We start from the raw sequence: 16,188 nt of genomic DNA, 5'->3' as shown, positions 1-16,188 counted from the left end.
TTCTCACCTACATCGTCCACATGGGACGACTCGGGAACTCAACTCCTACCCCGGGCAGCTCACCTATCCCCTTATGCCCAGGGGAAGGGTATCAAGCCGTTTGACAGCTGATGCTAGCTGTCAAAACGGCTTTTACGCTGAAACAGGCGGGAGGCAGCAAACAGCTGCGTCCGACGAGGTCGCCTGCCACCGGAAGTCCAAATGTGAGATAAAATGCTACTTGATGGGTTAAAAAGGCCTTAGAGATTTTGTCTGATTTAATAACGAAAGAAGGATGAGAATTGATTGTTATTATAGTTGATAATTATTAGGGAGTAAACTTGTTTAGGGGTTAAAAAGACTTTATAGACGTAGAGTAATGTAATGATAGAATATGTTTTTAAAAATAGATATGTATTTTTTGGAATTACATTGTTATTTCAAATATGATAATTATTTTGAAATAGAGAATTTCTGTCTGATTTAATAATGGATGAAGGCTGGTAATTTCTTGATATTATACTTGATAAGTATTTGAAGATGTAAACTTCATAAAAGGGCTTAAAAGATTTTTTTTATAGATCCTACAATGGAAGACTGGAGATTGAAAGTTTTGTATTTTGCTGAAATGTTAAAGATTTCGGCTTACTTGAAGAACTACTCAAATATAATTTATTAATATGGAGAAGATGGATTGCTTATATTTAAAAGAAGCATAGAGGGGTGGAATATAATTTAGGTTTTTAATAAATTTGTTCTTTTTTTTTTCTTTTCTCTTTCTTTTATATATTTTACCTACTTATGTAGAATAATATACTTTGTGGAGTTAGAGATAATAATATTTGTTTACTTATATCTGAATATTATCCTGGGATTAGGTTTGGGAAGTCCGGGGGGGAGTGGGGGTTTTTTTCTATAGCATTGTGTAATACTTGTGATGTTTTTTTGTATGATGAAAAATAATAAAAAAATTTATATTGAAAAAAATAAAATAATGGTTATTGAGACTCTTAATAGATAAAATGATTTTTAAATATATTTTTCACCATAAAAATAAAAGAATAATTAACGCATTTGCATAGCTATTTCCCCCCAATTGGATTTTTTTGTTTTTTGTTTTTTTCATGTAGGCACAACCTTGTCTGTGTATTAAAGGAACTATCAATAAAAGTAAGATGGCCCCATGGATGATAAAGGGTAGGTCCTTTGTTAACCACAGATCTTGGAAAGAAGGCAATGCCAAGTTCCCCTGTCTCATAAACCCAGTGTTAATATGAGTGAAATAAATATGGTTAATCAAGTACACATTTTTCACATATACTAATCCCTGAAGGTACAGATATAAGGTACAGATACACTCTGATATTGCACAAGAATTATTACAGAAAATTTTATCTGTAGAAAGTCAACTAATAAGCTGTGTCTTTGCTCCAGGGACCATACCCAATGGAAAACAAACCTGCATGACTTAAACTAGTCTTCTTTTCTTAGGGCTCCTAGATCTGGGTGGCAAAAATTTGTTTCTTTGCTGTTATGTTGCTGGGAGTTTTGCTGCCCTGTTCTGGATTTTTTACTTTGTTGTTTGTGCCACAATGATGTTTCCCAGGCTGGCGTTCTTAGCTATAATTCCGAAAATCCTAAACTAAATTCCCAAAGAGTGTCTTTAGCCAGGAACTTTGTTTCTTCAGAACAGACTCTACAGATTGTGTTTGATGGGCTGCTGCTCTTGTTTTTTCTCCCAGTTCTTTGACTTCTGATTTTGTGATTTATTTCATATTATACTAATCAGCTAAAGTCTCTGCTGCCTTATAGTTTTGAAAGGGAAAGTATTTGCTTACTGTAACAGGGTACAATTTGTTTAGAATTGTTTCTGGTGATACAGTACAATTTTTCAAGATAGATACTGTAGATTTTATTTAAAAGTGTTGAAAATAGGCCCATGTATGGGAAAAAATAATAGTCTGGATTTTCTTAATATTCTGCTTTTGCTTAGTATTGTTCAATTCTTATGTTCAGGTTATTTCAATAAGGAATTATTTCTTCAGCAGAAAATGTATTTGTTTGCTAGAACTTAAATGCCTGTCCAGTCCCCAAAGGAAGTCAAAGAACTGACTCTTGTTATAACCAATCAAAGCAACATAACAACAAAGCAATAATTTCTTAAACTTGCATTACATTGTAAAAACAATACCTTTGGCACTTGAGGAACACTCATTATTTACACACACACACACACACACACACACACACACACACACACACACACAGACACCCCCCCACACCCATCACCACACCCACCCCACACCCACCACCACCACCACCTCCTCTATCACCAGACAAGATGGTTGACTTATAAACATTCTGTTTCCAAGTTTCTGTGGAAACCCATGTTTTTATGTCCACGGAGAATCTCAGTCATCCAGGTTACGGTTGCCCCAAAGGTGCTTTTTCAAGAGGCAACTGGACTTTCTTGTTTCGCTTTGAAGATGTTTCGCTTCTCATCCGAGCAGTCAAAGCTGAAGAAGCTTCTTGGATGAAAAGCGAAATGTCTTCAAAGAAAAATAAGAAAATCCAGTTGTCTCCTGAAAAAGCAACTTTGGGACAACCATGTTTTTATGTGTTCCTAAAAGCCAGTTGGTTTAAACGCTTCTTTTCACTTTTAGACAATTGCCAAATTAACTTATCAGTACCAGGGTCCTTTGAAAATCAGTTAACAACGTTCTGTGGAGTAAATTTAGAAGAAAACCAGGAGGAGATTCCATTTATCTTTCATGTGAACAAAGAAGTGTCTTCTCACCTGAACCTGAAATTGTTACAAACCATAGCAATACTAGAGGTAAGATGGTGCATTTGCTTGCTAGAGCCTCAGTTATTAGAGCAAGCATCCCCATTTCAACAGATAGGCATATATAATGGCTACATAATAATTAAACATAAATTTGATACAGATTCATAAGGGGAAAATAAGTAAATTGATGAGCAGTGGCTTTTAAAAGATATCTATTAACTCTGCCTTAAACATGCAATTTTATTTCACTGAGTCCTGAAAATATTTTTAAATGAACCCATAATAAAGTTAAGCGCTGTAACCCCATAACTGAGCACTAGTTATCATTATTTTTCAGTGGTCCCTGATCCACCTGGAATAATTTTAAAGAAACCAAAAAATCTCCTGCATCTGTAAAAATTTGGGATGGGCAGTAGAAGCAGTAGCTCATGAGAAGAACCAGTGCTTGTGTTCTAGGCATCCCAGGCATTTTGTTGCTGACATTGACCTTCTGCTAAAGTTTGCATTCCCATTTTCCTCTATTTGGATGGACTTCCTGCTGGCATGTATGTAGCTTTATATAATATGATTTACAGCAATTGTGCTTGGTTCCTAGGAAGGATGGAGTGAGGATTTAGAGGTGAAGACTTCAATGGTTGGGAATGCAATTATTCCAGTCTCTGAACTCCCTCTTGAAAAGGAAGTTGAACTGACTGTACCTCTAGGAAGGGTAAATATTTAAGTCTTTGTGTCAAAGTGATAGGCATGATATAAAAGCTGGTGCTGACTCTGTACTGTACAATGTTGCTGGGGAAAGGACTTTTTTATATCACATATTCTCAGACTTCAGCATCTCAGAGAGAGGACATTCCTCCATTATATTTCACCTCATTCCAGTAAACAAACTTTGGTTCTTTTACTTAGCATTCTATTCATTTTATATTGATATCTTTGTAATATGTGCAATCAAACTTTTAGTCAAGAGGTCTGTATATATTTTCTCTTTCTGTCCATTTCTCCCCTTCTATTCAATTGTATCTGATTCTCAGAGACCACCTGGATAAGTCCCCAAAGACTTCCTCACAAGGTTTTACAGGAATGGCTTGCTATTGCCTCCTTCCCAGGGTTGAAAGAAAGTGACTGGCCCAAGGTCACCTAGTTGGCTTTATGTCTCAGATGGGAGTAGAACTCACCATCTCTTGGCTTCTAGCCTGATACCTTAACTACCATGCCAAACTGGCTCTCTATTTTTTCTTATTATCGCATATTTTTATGATTGTCTTACTTTATTAATTGGTAATTAATTGATAACAAACTTTAATTTTTATTTTTGTTCTATCTCCTTTTTCTCTCTCTACGCAGCTTGGAATTCCATATTATTTTTATCACTAGGTTTTTTTTATCATATTTTTTATAATTTTGGCCAATTCGAAGCAGTAAACATATTCCTGCCTCTTGCTTTCCCCACAACAATAAGGTGAATTGGGCTGAGAGACAAGAGTGTGACTGGCCCAAGGTCACCCAGTTGGCTTTCATGCCTCAGGCAGAGCTAGAATTCAGTCTCTTGGATAGTACTGTGCTTTAACCACTACAACAAACTGGCTCTCTATTATGGTGATGTGTGATTTTCTCTGCAATTTTTTTTATAAAGCTAGCATGGAAAAATATATCTCCAAGACTATGGAAGCTACCCTATAGGTAATTGCTTCATACCACCTCCTGGCTCCTTAGCATTCTCTTTTCTTTGCTGAGGTATGACACCATGGTGTTGTATACTTTTTTTTTACTTATTTGATTAAAATGAACAGAGTTATTTATTTTTACTCTTAATAATTCCTCTACAACTTGAGGCCCAAATGATCCTGGTGATAGAACAATTTCTAGTTGATTATTTCTATGTGCCTCTATTATATTGGCCAGCTCTTGACCCTGGAATGGTGGTAAATGAAGACAAGTGATTTGTACCAATGATTGTATTATGAGATGTTAAAGAGTCAACGTGTTGTCTTAGTGAAAGTCTATAGACCCTTTTAGCAAACAATGTAAAGAAAATGCTTCCTGTTTTAACAAATACGTTAGTATGAAGGTTTGGATCATAACAGAGTTAGAAAAAGAGCAAGGGAGTTTTCTTAACACCAAAATAAAGTTAAACATTATATTTTGCATTAGTAAATTTAGTAGAATTCTACTTCTTCCAGGATCACGTTTTGGATCTGACTCTGAAAGTTGAAGAAAGGTGTGTACAACAAACAATATCTGTGAAAATCAAGAGTCACTATTATACATAAGATCAAGTACAAATTAAAATATCTGTGTTGAAGAAAGGGATACCAGGGTTGTAAGTTAGAGCGGGAAATTGAAAAAAAATATTCCAGAAGAAGGCTGTGGTAAAACATTTCCAAGAAAGCCACACGGATGTATTCATGAAGACACCAGGAGTGAGTTTGACCTGAAGATTTTATATTACCTTAATTTACATTATGTCTAAATAATGGGATAAGCTGACTTTCAGTATTATGGATTTAAGGAAAAAATATGCTTCTGCTAGTTAAAACAAAGAATAACAATGTGCAGTTGATTTTTCACTATATACTGAAGTCAATTAAATGGAAGGGTAGAATCTGGATATTTTTATTCTTTTTTTTCCTCCTTTCTAGGAACCATCCCATTGATATGGATGTACGTATTGGCTTTAAACTTTCTAAGGGAGAGCAAGAATTTTTGGCAAGGAGAAAGACTATTGTCTCTCGTGCTTTAAAGAAGGTATTGAAACTGAGGGTGCCACCCTGGAAAGAAGAGGTACAAAACCCATTTGTCTGAAATGGTATAGGGTTTCCTGCCTGGGCAGGGGGTTGGAGTACTGGTAGATGACCTCCAAGTTCCCTTCCAACATTATTATTATTATTATTATTATTATTATTATTATTATTATTATTATTATTATTATTATTATTATTATTATTATTATTATTATTATTATTATTATTGCTTAGTTTTATTCCCTATGATGCAGTTCTTGTTCAGGGGTCAACAAAGCTTTCTTTTTATCTTCTTTAGGGGTAAAGTTTAAACTTGAGGAACTGAGAACATGTTCAATTTTGGAAAAAAAACAAGCCTGATATCAATTCCAATTAGCTAGAATTGACATCCTCAGGCAATGTTTGTCAACTTTAAAATGTGTTGATTCCAAAACCGAGGATTCCTCAGGCAGCATTGGGAGCAATGGGAGCACAAAGAGAAACTGAATCCCTCCTTGACTAGTTAAATTAGCTGAGCCCAAGAAATCCTAGCTAAATTCACAGTTATTTTAACAATGCAAAATTTATTTTTAAGGAAGAAAATGCTGTGGAACAAATGCTTTCTTCTTGTTCTCATTTTATTGTTCCTGTTTTTCCCCTGTAAGATAACATTAAAAAAGATACATCCAGGTAGTCCTTGACTTATCACAATGGGGACTGGTACTTCCATTGCTAAGCCATATGGTCATTAAGTGAGTCACATCTGATTTTATGAATTTTTTGCCATGATTGTTAAACAAATCACATAGGGGTTTCCCTCATTGCCTGATGCACAATACCCATGTGATTTGCTTCTCAGAAGCGCCCTGGAAGGATCACAAATGGCAATCACATAATCCCGAGACACTGCAGCTGTCATTTATTTATTTATGCCTATCTCATACCCATAAATACATATTAATTGCCAAGTGCCCAAAGTTTGCTCATGTCATCAAGAAGATGTTACAACAGTAGACTGACTGCAAGAACCAGGCATAAGTCTCTTTTTTCAGCACTGTCGTAACTTTGAATGGCTGTTAAATGAATGGTTGTAAATCAAAGACTACCTGTAAATGTATCATCTAAAGAAAAAAAAGAGAGAAAGGACCACTTCTCCCTGTCTTAAGAACATCTCTTCATTTCTCTAGGTTCCTATAGTGGCTGTATTAGCTTCTGGAGGAGGGATGAGAGCAATGACCAGTTGTTTTGGCAGCCTGTCTGGTCTACAACAGCTGGGCCTCTTAGATATCCTCACATATTTTAGTGGCATTTCGGGGTCTACGTGGTATGTAACCCAAAATCTCTATCTCTTCCAATCTGGGTTAAATGTCTGTTTAGATAAGATTTGCTATCATAGTTTGATGTTGACACCTTCATGGTTACAATAAGAAGAGATGACCTTAATTCCTGTCACTTAGTAATTGGCTTAACTGTTATGACATAGCCTGTTAGACATGTATCTGGCAAGTGTGAACAGAATAAGGTTGAACTTAGCAAGAATGCTGCTGAGATGTACAACACCAAAATAGAGTGAGGAAGGGCCCTCTTTGAACAGAGGTTATAACTGCATGCAGAAACAAATCCTCTCTTAATCACTTTATAAGACCTTGGTAAGACTGCACTTGGAATATTGCATCCAGTTTTGGTTGCCACGATATGAAAAAGATGTTAAAACTCTAAAAAGAGTGCAGAGAAGAACAACAAAGATCATCAGGGGACTAGAGGCTAAAATCTATGAAGAACAGTTGCAGGAATTAAGCATGGCTAGTCTAGTGAAGCAAAGGGCCAGGGGTGACATGATAGCAGTGTTTATTTATTTATTTATTTTATTTATTGAATTTATATACCGCCCTATCTCCCTTACGGGACTCAGGGCGGTGAACAGGCGATAATAAAAACCACAATAAATATACACAGCCCCTTAGATATGTTCCAATATCTAAGGGGCTGCCACAAAAAAGAGGGGTTCAACCTATTTTCCAAAGCACTAGAAGGCAAGACAAGAAGCAATGGCCGGAAACTAATCAAGGACAGAATCAACATAGAACTTAAGGAAAAATTTCCTGACAGACAGAACAATTATTCAATGGAACAACTTGCCTCCAGAAATTGTGGGTGCTCCAACACTGGAGATTTTTAAGAAGAGATTGGACAAACATTTATCTGAAATGTTATAGTGTTTCCTGCTGGAGCAGGAGGATGGACTAGAAGACTTCCAAGGTCCCTTCCAACTTTGTTATTCTTTTATTTTGTTAAGTGAGCCATGTGGGTAGGCTTAATCTATGAGGATTTTTATATGGAATTACAATACAATTATAATTAATGGGGGGAAAAACTGCAATTCTGGGAGGCCTGTTTAAACTGTGAGATTTAGGCAGTGTTTCTCAACCTTGGCAAGTTTAAGATGTATGAATTTCAACTCCCAGAATCCCCAGCAAGCACGATCCCTAAATCTGCTTTTATTTTTGAGGTATGTGACAGAGGAGCCATAATAAGTAGTCCAACTGACCATGAAGTTGTATTTGGTAATTTCACATGGTTTGTATAGTATTGGAAGAAATAGTTTAAAATATAAACTATACAGAGAAAACAATTATTTTGTTCTTCTCTAGAATTTAGTGAGAATATTTCATTGAAAAAAAACTTTTTATCATAGTAGGTTTAAACCTCACTCCTTACTATTACAATGGCTTAAATGAGCTTAGAATTTATCCTCACCCAATTCTTTTCCTAATATATTTCTATTTTTTGCAGTATAGCACTAAAATCAGAGATGCAGTATTTGACCTTACTCCAGTAATAATGGAATATGTTGTGCAAGAGAAACTATGCCTGACATCCAGGCAATTCACTTACTGCCTATTAAATATTGGAATTATTTGTAGATATTCCATGTCTTATTTTTTTTACTGATATTCAAAATTATGATTTTGGTAGGTCTATGTCCATGCTCTACAAAGATGCTTACTGGTCCCAAAGAAATCTCCAGCATACAATTGACAATGCTCAGAAAATTGTAACAAGTGGAAAAGTTGGGGCATTTTCTGCTGAACAACTAGCATATTATTTTCAGGAGTTAATTGCCTGGGAGAAAACAGGAAGGAAAGCTACCCTTGTGGATTTATGGGGCCTGATCATAGAGTACATCCTAAACAACAAGGTAAAAATTTGAATCCTAAAATTTGTGAAAGAAGAATTACAATATTATGAGGTAGTTTGTTTCTAACTTTAAGACTAGAAATAAATGCAATACTTCAGTAATAACTAAAATGTTTTATTACTAAGAGAGAACCAATTTGATGTAGTTGTGGTAGTTGGTGATAGTGGTGTAGTGATTAAGAACAGCAGGATAAAACAAGGAGATGTGAATTCTAATCCTTCCTTAGGCACAAAGCCAGCTGGGTGATTTTGAATCTCTCTCTCTCAGAGGCAATGGCAAACCACTTCTGAAAATCTTGCCAAGAAACTGCCTGAACCAGTCCAGGTAGCTGGCAGATGTCACTAATGACTCAAAGGCACTATATATTAAAAAAATACTAAAGTATTATTATAAATAGAATAAATATAATGGTTATAATTTCTTGATTGAATAATACTTTTTGAATATGTCCCAAGTTGCAGAGAAAACAAATGAAAGTATGTAATTGTGTATTGCTTAATAGGATGATGTTGAAAGTTTAATGTTATAGTATTAATCCTGTATGGGATTGATGGACTAATTATGTGATGTTTAAAGGTTATGATGGCTGAGAACACATTAGCTTTCCAATGAACTAAATGACCAAAATATGAACAGTATTTATTTTCTATAAGAATGGTACATCTTAGATATTAGTGGGAATTGCTGTTAAAGATGAAGGAGATGTAAATCTAGGTAATTTAAATGGGCAGAACTATTGATTAACTTTTAGTGTGGTAAACATGATTCTTAATATTTAACAAAAATTAGAGTTTGTTTAATGGGTACTTACTTATTCATTTCTAGCCAGGTACTATTATTCATTCTTAGCATCCCTGAATGCAGTATTTCTCAACTTTGGCAACTTTAAGATGAGGACTTCAGTTCCCAGAATTATCCAGCTGGCATGCTGGCTGGGGACTTCTGGAAATTGAAGTCCACTCAATTTAAACTTGCCAATGTTGAGAAACACTACCCTAATGTGTTGAACTGAAACTTCTATAATTATCAGAAGGCAGCCAGACTGAGGAAGGTATAGCAGAGTATAACGCTGTTAAGAATTTCACTTGCAAAACTTAAGTGTATATCAACTGACTGTGATGTTTTACTTTATTGTACCCAGAAGGACCCAACAAAGCTATCTGACCAACAGAAAGCAGTCATAAAGGGACAAAATCCCTATCCCATTTATGCAGCTCAAAATGTGAGGATGAATATTAAAACCAGCGAATTTACAGGTAAGAGGATTGGATTGAAACTGGATTGCAAGGTAGCTAAAATCAAACGCAGTCTGAAATCACGCAAAGGTAATTTTTCTCCATTCTGGATAAAGCAAAGGTGGAAATGAAGTCAGAGGCAAAAAGATATTCTCTTAAGTTTTTGCTTTGGGGAAAATGGGAGGTGGGAGTACATCAAGTTGAGCTCCTGAACAAAAGGTGGGTATAAATCTAAGAAAGGTATATATGGTCTTGGAGAAGAAAATAGTAATGTGACTAAGAACTTTAAGAGCTAATGTTCTTTCTTTCTTTAGAATGGGTTGAATATACACCCTATGAATTTGGTATTCATAAATATGGGGCTTTTATACGCATGGAAGACTATGGCAGTAAATTTTTCATGGGACTATTGCTTGAGAAACATGAAGAGCCCAGAATCTGTTTCCTCCAAGGTAAAGTCATAAGCTGGTGATGAGGTGGTTATTTTTTTTTTTTTACTAAACAACTGAATTTTTTTTTTACCCATGTAACATTTTGTTTATAGGGATTATATGTATTGTAAATTGTTTAAATTTATTGTAAACTTTTTTAATTTGCTGTTTCTCTACTTTGAGGTTTTTTATTAATAAAAATGGGCTAGACATCTTATAAATGGGGACAGATGGAGGCGAATCCAATCAAGTGGCTGATTTGCTTGTGTGGTTGCTGCCATGGAGGGCATTTTAATGGGTTCTTATTAGATGGTGGATTTTTTAAATTTTGTAAGTTGCCTGGAATCACCTATGTGTGAGTTGGGCAGCTGTATAAATTAGTTCAATAAATAAAAGAAATAAATAAGGTGATTTTTGGATAAAGACCTCTATGAAAGGACACAAATTCTGCATTCCTTAGCTCCCCACTCTTCTCTTAAATCAAACTCACCAGCACTGGTCTTCATCACTGTTGATTTAGAAATCCAGAGTGCATGCTATGATCACCATATCCAACAAGTGGGTTAAAAAAAATGTCCCTCAATTGTTAGTCTATAATTTTCACAAATTTATTACTTTATAGCTAAGCCTCTGACGCAAAGTGTTATTACAATACACTGTTATTAAGTGCAGTGAAATTGTGCAGTCAAGATATACCTGATCCACTTCTTTATTTCAAATAATGCTTGTTTTGCTTTTCATTGTGAGTTTGGCTGCTTGGCAATTGGATAACTGATTCAATTCTGATAATGATTCTATTTTGAAGAGTGTTGTATGGCATGGCTATAACTGTTTTGTCCCTATTACCATTTTTGATCCTGTCATCTGTACTCAAATGTCAAGGAGTGTAAACCCTACATATTCCACAATAAGAAAACTCACACCAGGTATTAATGAATCAAAGCAAATCTTCTTAATTTGCTTCATCCTGTGCCTTACAGTTTGACCATTGACTTTGTTTGTCAGAAGGTCGCAAAAGGTGATCACATGACCCCAGGACACTGCAACCATCATAGATATGAATCAGTTGCCAAGCATGCAAACTTTGATAATGTAACCATGGGGATGCTGTAATGGTAATAAGTGTGAAAAATGGTCATAAGTCAATTTTTCAGTGCCATTGTAACTTTGAATATGTCACTAAATGAATGGCTATAAGTCGAGGACTACTTACAGTAGTAGCCAAAATTGTGGAAACCTTTTGGGAAAAGTGTATTTTTGAACTTTGATGGCTAATAACACCCCTTTTTTGGAGTAGTATCATAAAATTATATATCATTGGAAAGATAATTTAATCAAAAATGTAATGCAACAAAGTTTGTTCAATTATCTGTACTGTATTCTATGAAACGTTATAGCCAAATAAGCAGAAAAAGGAAGCACAACTTGCTTAAGTTGATATCAGGTAGCTTTCCTTCATCTGATTGTAGCCAATGAGCATAAGTGTTTAGAGAGCTAATCAGGTGTCATCTTGTTTTGGCAATGAGCCAATCAGATCACAGTAGGATTCAGTTATTGATGTCATGTATTGAAGCTGAGAGGAGGACATTTGTCAGGGTGTTTTTTTTCTTTCATTTAGTGAGCTTGTAAAACATAATAAAATTAAAGTAATGGTGCAAAGAGTTGACTGGTTGCCCAGAAAGTGTAAAATAGTATTATTAAGTGAACAAGGCTACAGTTATAAAGAAATTAGAAGAAAAATAGGTGGAAACTTAACCAAAGATGGCATTTCTACGGTACACTTTTCCCAAAAGGTTTCCACAATTTTGGCCACTACTGTATATAGTAGTTGGATCTTGGTATCATTAATGTGAATCAACCTTTGCTGCTTCTTGACTTCACTGATAGTAGTGTGTAGGGATGAGAAAATGCACAAACTAGTAATAATAGCGATCCATAAGTGATGCTCAGCTGAATCCTCAGAAAGTAGTACCAGTCTGTAATGATTTGAAAAATCTCTTTGCTTCACTTCTATTGCAGGAATTTGGGCCAGCGCCTTTGCAGGCAATATAGATGACATGTGGGAAGATGCAGAGATTTCTCAGCTGAAATTCACAGAATCTGTGAAAGATGCCATCAGAATTGTAGGTAAAGGATATTATTTTCAGCATTTTTTTTTTAAAAAAAATGTCTGTGAAGCATTTTCCTACTTAGGATTTCTCTCTTTTTACTGACCAAAAAGATACTGCCTGTTGCAATTATTATTTGCTGTTACAAGCTTCTTTCCTTTGTTTATATAATATACAATGGAAGCTGTTCCTGTAAACATTTGGGGTTTGTTCCTACCACAGTCAAAAATTGCTCAGGATAAAAGTCCTTTATTCAAAATATACTGGAAAATGGATCTCTAGGACAATTCTAAATAACATTAGAACTAAGAGTATGCATTACAAAATGCATTACAATACTGGAATATTTAAAAAAGCATTTATAGAAACTGCTTGCATAAAGCCAATATTTTGCGTTCCAGAAATAATCCAATATTTACTGACATTTAACTTGTTTAATCTAAGGGGTGCACATTTTCTAACAGGTCAATGTGATTCTATGATTTTGAAACCAAAAATAACTATAGTTTGTCTGCCTGCTATAGATAAACATAGCATGATCTTATTTTGAGGGCACTACCATTTTTGAACTGGTGTGTGATCAATATGAGACTGATACAATGACATACATATATTAAACATTTCACATATAATTTGGATGTGAAGTGAGGTAATTAATGAGATGCAGAGAATCTTGAAGGTTACTTTAAGATGATTACCTTCTAGTACTTTCTGCAAAATGCATTGTGTAGCTATTCCATCTTTCCAGATTGTCTTTGGTAAGAAAAATGGTAGTAGAATCCATTTATTTACAACTAAAACATGATTTCTATAAAAAATGCATGAATGCGAAAAGGAGATTGCTTGGAATATTTTTTTTCTACAGTTACATTTCTTAATGTTCATTCAGAATTAAAAAAATCTGTCATTTAAATTTGTGTAGGTTTCCAGCCCTTTGGTACTGTCCATGGGGTTTTCATGGCAAAGATACTGGAGTGGGCTGCCATTTCCTTCTCCAGTAGATCACATTTTGTCAGAACTAATGAGAAGGAAGGACTCACTGGAGAAGAGCCTAATGCTGGGAAAGATTGAGGGCAATAGAAGAAGGGGACGGCAGAGAATGAGGTGGCTGGATGGAGTCACTGAAGCAGTAGGCGTGAGCTTAAATGGACTCCAGAAGATGGTAGAGGACAGGAAGGCCTGGAGGAACGTTGTCCATGGGGTCGCGATGGGTCGGACACGACTTCGCAACTAACAACAACAACAAGGTTTCCAGCCTTGTGTATACTTATTGAAAATTTTTAACTGAAGTTTTTTTCTGAGATTCTTGAAAAAAGAACCATGTTTTCTTGAAAACATATAAATTTCAAATATAACTTCTTAGCATCTCTTTTTCATTAATTTTGGTTCCATGAGGTTAGGCTGGCATATCTGTGCGGTTGGCACAGTTTCAAGCTAATGTAGTTTATTCTACTCACTAGTGGTGAAATTGGCTGTGTAATGGAATAATGTAACAGAGGTGACTTCAACTATGCAGCCTTTTGTCTTCATTTTGCAGATGAACTGTTGGGTTCTCAGTCTCTTGACCCTTCACTGAAACAGTCTCAAGGTATCATGCCAGGAGGAGTCTTTACACATTTATTTAGCAATTTAGTTAAATCACGAATCACCACAGGGGAAAATTTTAACTTTCTTCATGGACTGCATCTTCATCGAAACTATGTGAATGATCAAGAATTTGTAGCATGGAAAGGTAATGCTGTGCATATGAATTTTTGCTGTAAACTAACTGACTTTTGGGTCACAGAATTTCAAATATGAAATAGATGCTACCCAGGTTTATGCTGCTTTATAAGGGCAAGTAAGGTAGTTTGTATTCTGCAAGCATTGTAGGAAAAATTCTAAGATAGCATCTAAAGAGGCTTTAACTTCATTCTACTCTGGGTAGAGTGAACTGAAGTAGTAGCAATACAAGAATTCTGATTAATTCTATTTTCCAACTGAGAAACCTATATATAGACAAATCATGGCATTTTATTATTGAACTGGTTCTTTTGATGTAAGGGGGCGGATGTCCACAATCATCACAGTCAGTACAATCTACCTATGAGTTACTGATGAAATCCTAGAAGGAGAAATACTTCCCTGGCTTTTAGCAGCTCCTAATCAAGAAAGAAAAGGAGTGGAGAATTACAAAACAGGTGGAAATCCAGACAAGGAAGAAAAGGAGATGGAAGCTGTGAGTTTGGAAGTGGGAAGAGTTCAGAAATGGAGAAAGGATGGAAAAGAGAACCAGAAGGAGAGAATGGAAGAAGCACCTGAATGTTCCAGAGAAGGGAGGAAGATATGAAATGGACAAGGTATTGGTGTGAGGGTTAACATGTGAACCAATGATTCCCAGGCCAGAGATGCCCATTATGTAAACCATCAAACATTGCATCAAGAAGCAGTTAAATGAGAAGAGTGGGCAGAAGAATTAAGTTTAAATCCTTGATGTTTGAAATCCATTTATATCTTCTCACTGGCTGTGGGAAATCAACTGTCAATATGACATAATTCTAGATTAATCACAGCTCAGATGGCTAGATTCTGTGCAGTAGCATTGGGGATTCGCCAGAAACAGAAATAAACATTTTAGATCTTTTTAATATTTTAAAATTAATTTTATTACGTGTTTTTATCCAGCATTAGACTATACTCAATGTATGTTTATTGTCAGGTCAGTATGACTCAGTCTCTCTGAAGGTAGCTAGGTTTTGTTATACTGTCTGTAAAACTAGGCAGACCTTGGTTACCCATTGATTACATCATTAATTGTAATATATTGCTATGTCTTGTTGTGTTTGGTTCTGTTCAGTTTTATTTGAATGTTTAATTTATGTGTTGGCCTTTGGCTGTAATAATAAATTGATTCTAGATTAAAGATTCTAATATGGTTGAACCACGCCTAAGGGTTGAGCTAGTTAATTGAACCATGCCTCTTGCCAATCCAGCAGTTCAAAACCATGCAAATGTGAGTAGATAAATAGGTGCCATTTTGGTGGGAAGGCAACAGGATTCTGTGCACCTTGGCATATAGAATTGTCATGCTAGTCACATGACCACAGAAGTGTCTTTGGAAAGCACTGGTTCCCTCAGCTAAGAAACAGATGTACTGCCCCCTAGAGTTGGAAACAACTGGGCAGATGAAACCTTTACCCTTTCTGTTTTAGGGTTGAACTAATCAGCTGTTCCATACCTTAGGATTGAGCTAAACTGCAATTCAGCAAAGCTGTGATTAACACCCGAGTACTGGTTGAGAATCCTAATAACCCCAATCTAACAAGGAGCAACGTGACTTTAGGGCAATACAATTCTTATTGTTTCCAATCAGTTTTCATTTTTCATATGAACACACAGCATATTGATTTTCTTTTTAAGTTATCCTTTGACAAATCTGTTTCAATAATAATGCTTTTGGGATATTTCAGGGACACATCTGGATGCTGTACCCAATCAACTGACACCTGAAGAAAGCAGTCTGCATCTAGTGGATGGGGGATTTGCTATCAATTCCCCCTTTCCATTGGTGCTTCAGCCAGAGAGAGACGTGGATGTGATCTTCTCATTCAATTACTCTTGGCAAGCTCCTTTTGAAGTGAGCATTATAAATAAACTTAAAAGTAAAGGCTTAGAATCCTCTGAATCTGCTATACCATATGTGAATATTGCTCTTTAATTCTAGTTTATGACAAGGCATTATTACGGGACCA

General features: G+C 35.6%; 1 protein-coding gene across 1 annotated transcript in view; it reads left to right on the top strand.

Moving 5' to 3' along the window:
- Positions 1-2,642: 2,642 nt before the first annotated feature.
- The window catches only part of LOC107293327 (cytosolic phospholipase A2 zeta-like), a gene marked incomplete at its 5' end in the record, with an annotated part of 18,409 nt that continues 4,863 nt past the window's right edge, over positions 2,643-16,188 (top strand). Inside the window, 11 exons of the mRNA XM_015822476.1 lie at positions 2,643-2,815; positions 3,363-3,476; positions 4,945-4,982; positions 5,404-5,545; positions 6,672-6,808; positions 8,461-8,683; positions 9,825-9,939; positions 10,233-10,370; positions 12,369-12,476; positions 13,995-14,189; positions 15,907-16,073. Coding sequence (XP_015677962.1) covers positions 2,643-2,815; positions 3,363-3,476; positions 4,945-4,982; positions 5,404-5,545; positions 6,672-6,808; positions 8,461-8,683; positions 9,825-9,939; positions 10,233-10,370; positions 12,369-12,476; positions 13,995-14,189; positions 15,907-16,073 — 1,550 coding nt within the window. The remainder of the gene's footprint in view (positions 2,816-3,362; positions 3,477-4,944; positions 4,983-5,403; positions 5,546-6,671; positions 6,809-8,460; positions 8,684-9,824; positions 9,940-10,232; positions 10,371-12,368; positions 12,477-13,994; positions 14,190-15,906; positions 16,074-16,188) is intronic.

Source organism: Protobothrops mucrosquamatus, unplaced genomic scaffold, assembly GCF_001527695.2.
Source record: "Protobothrops mucrosquamatus isolate PMUCROS unplaced genomic scaffold, P.Mucros_1.0 scaffold1586, whole genome shotgun sequence".
Lineage (NCBI taxonomy): Eukaryota > Metazoa > Chordata > Lepidosauria > Squamata > Viperidae > Protobothrops > Protobothrops mucrosquamatus.
Note: the sequence above shows the minus strand (reverse complement) of the source record. Positions and strands in the feature narration are given on the sequence as shown.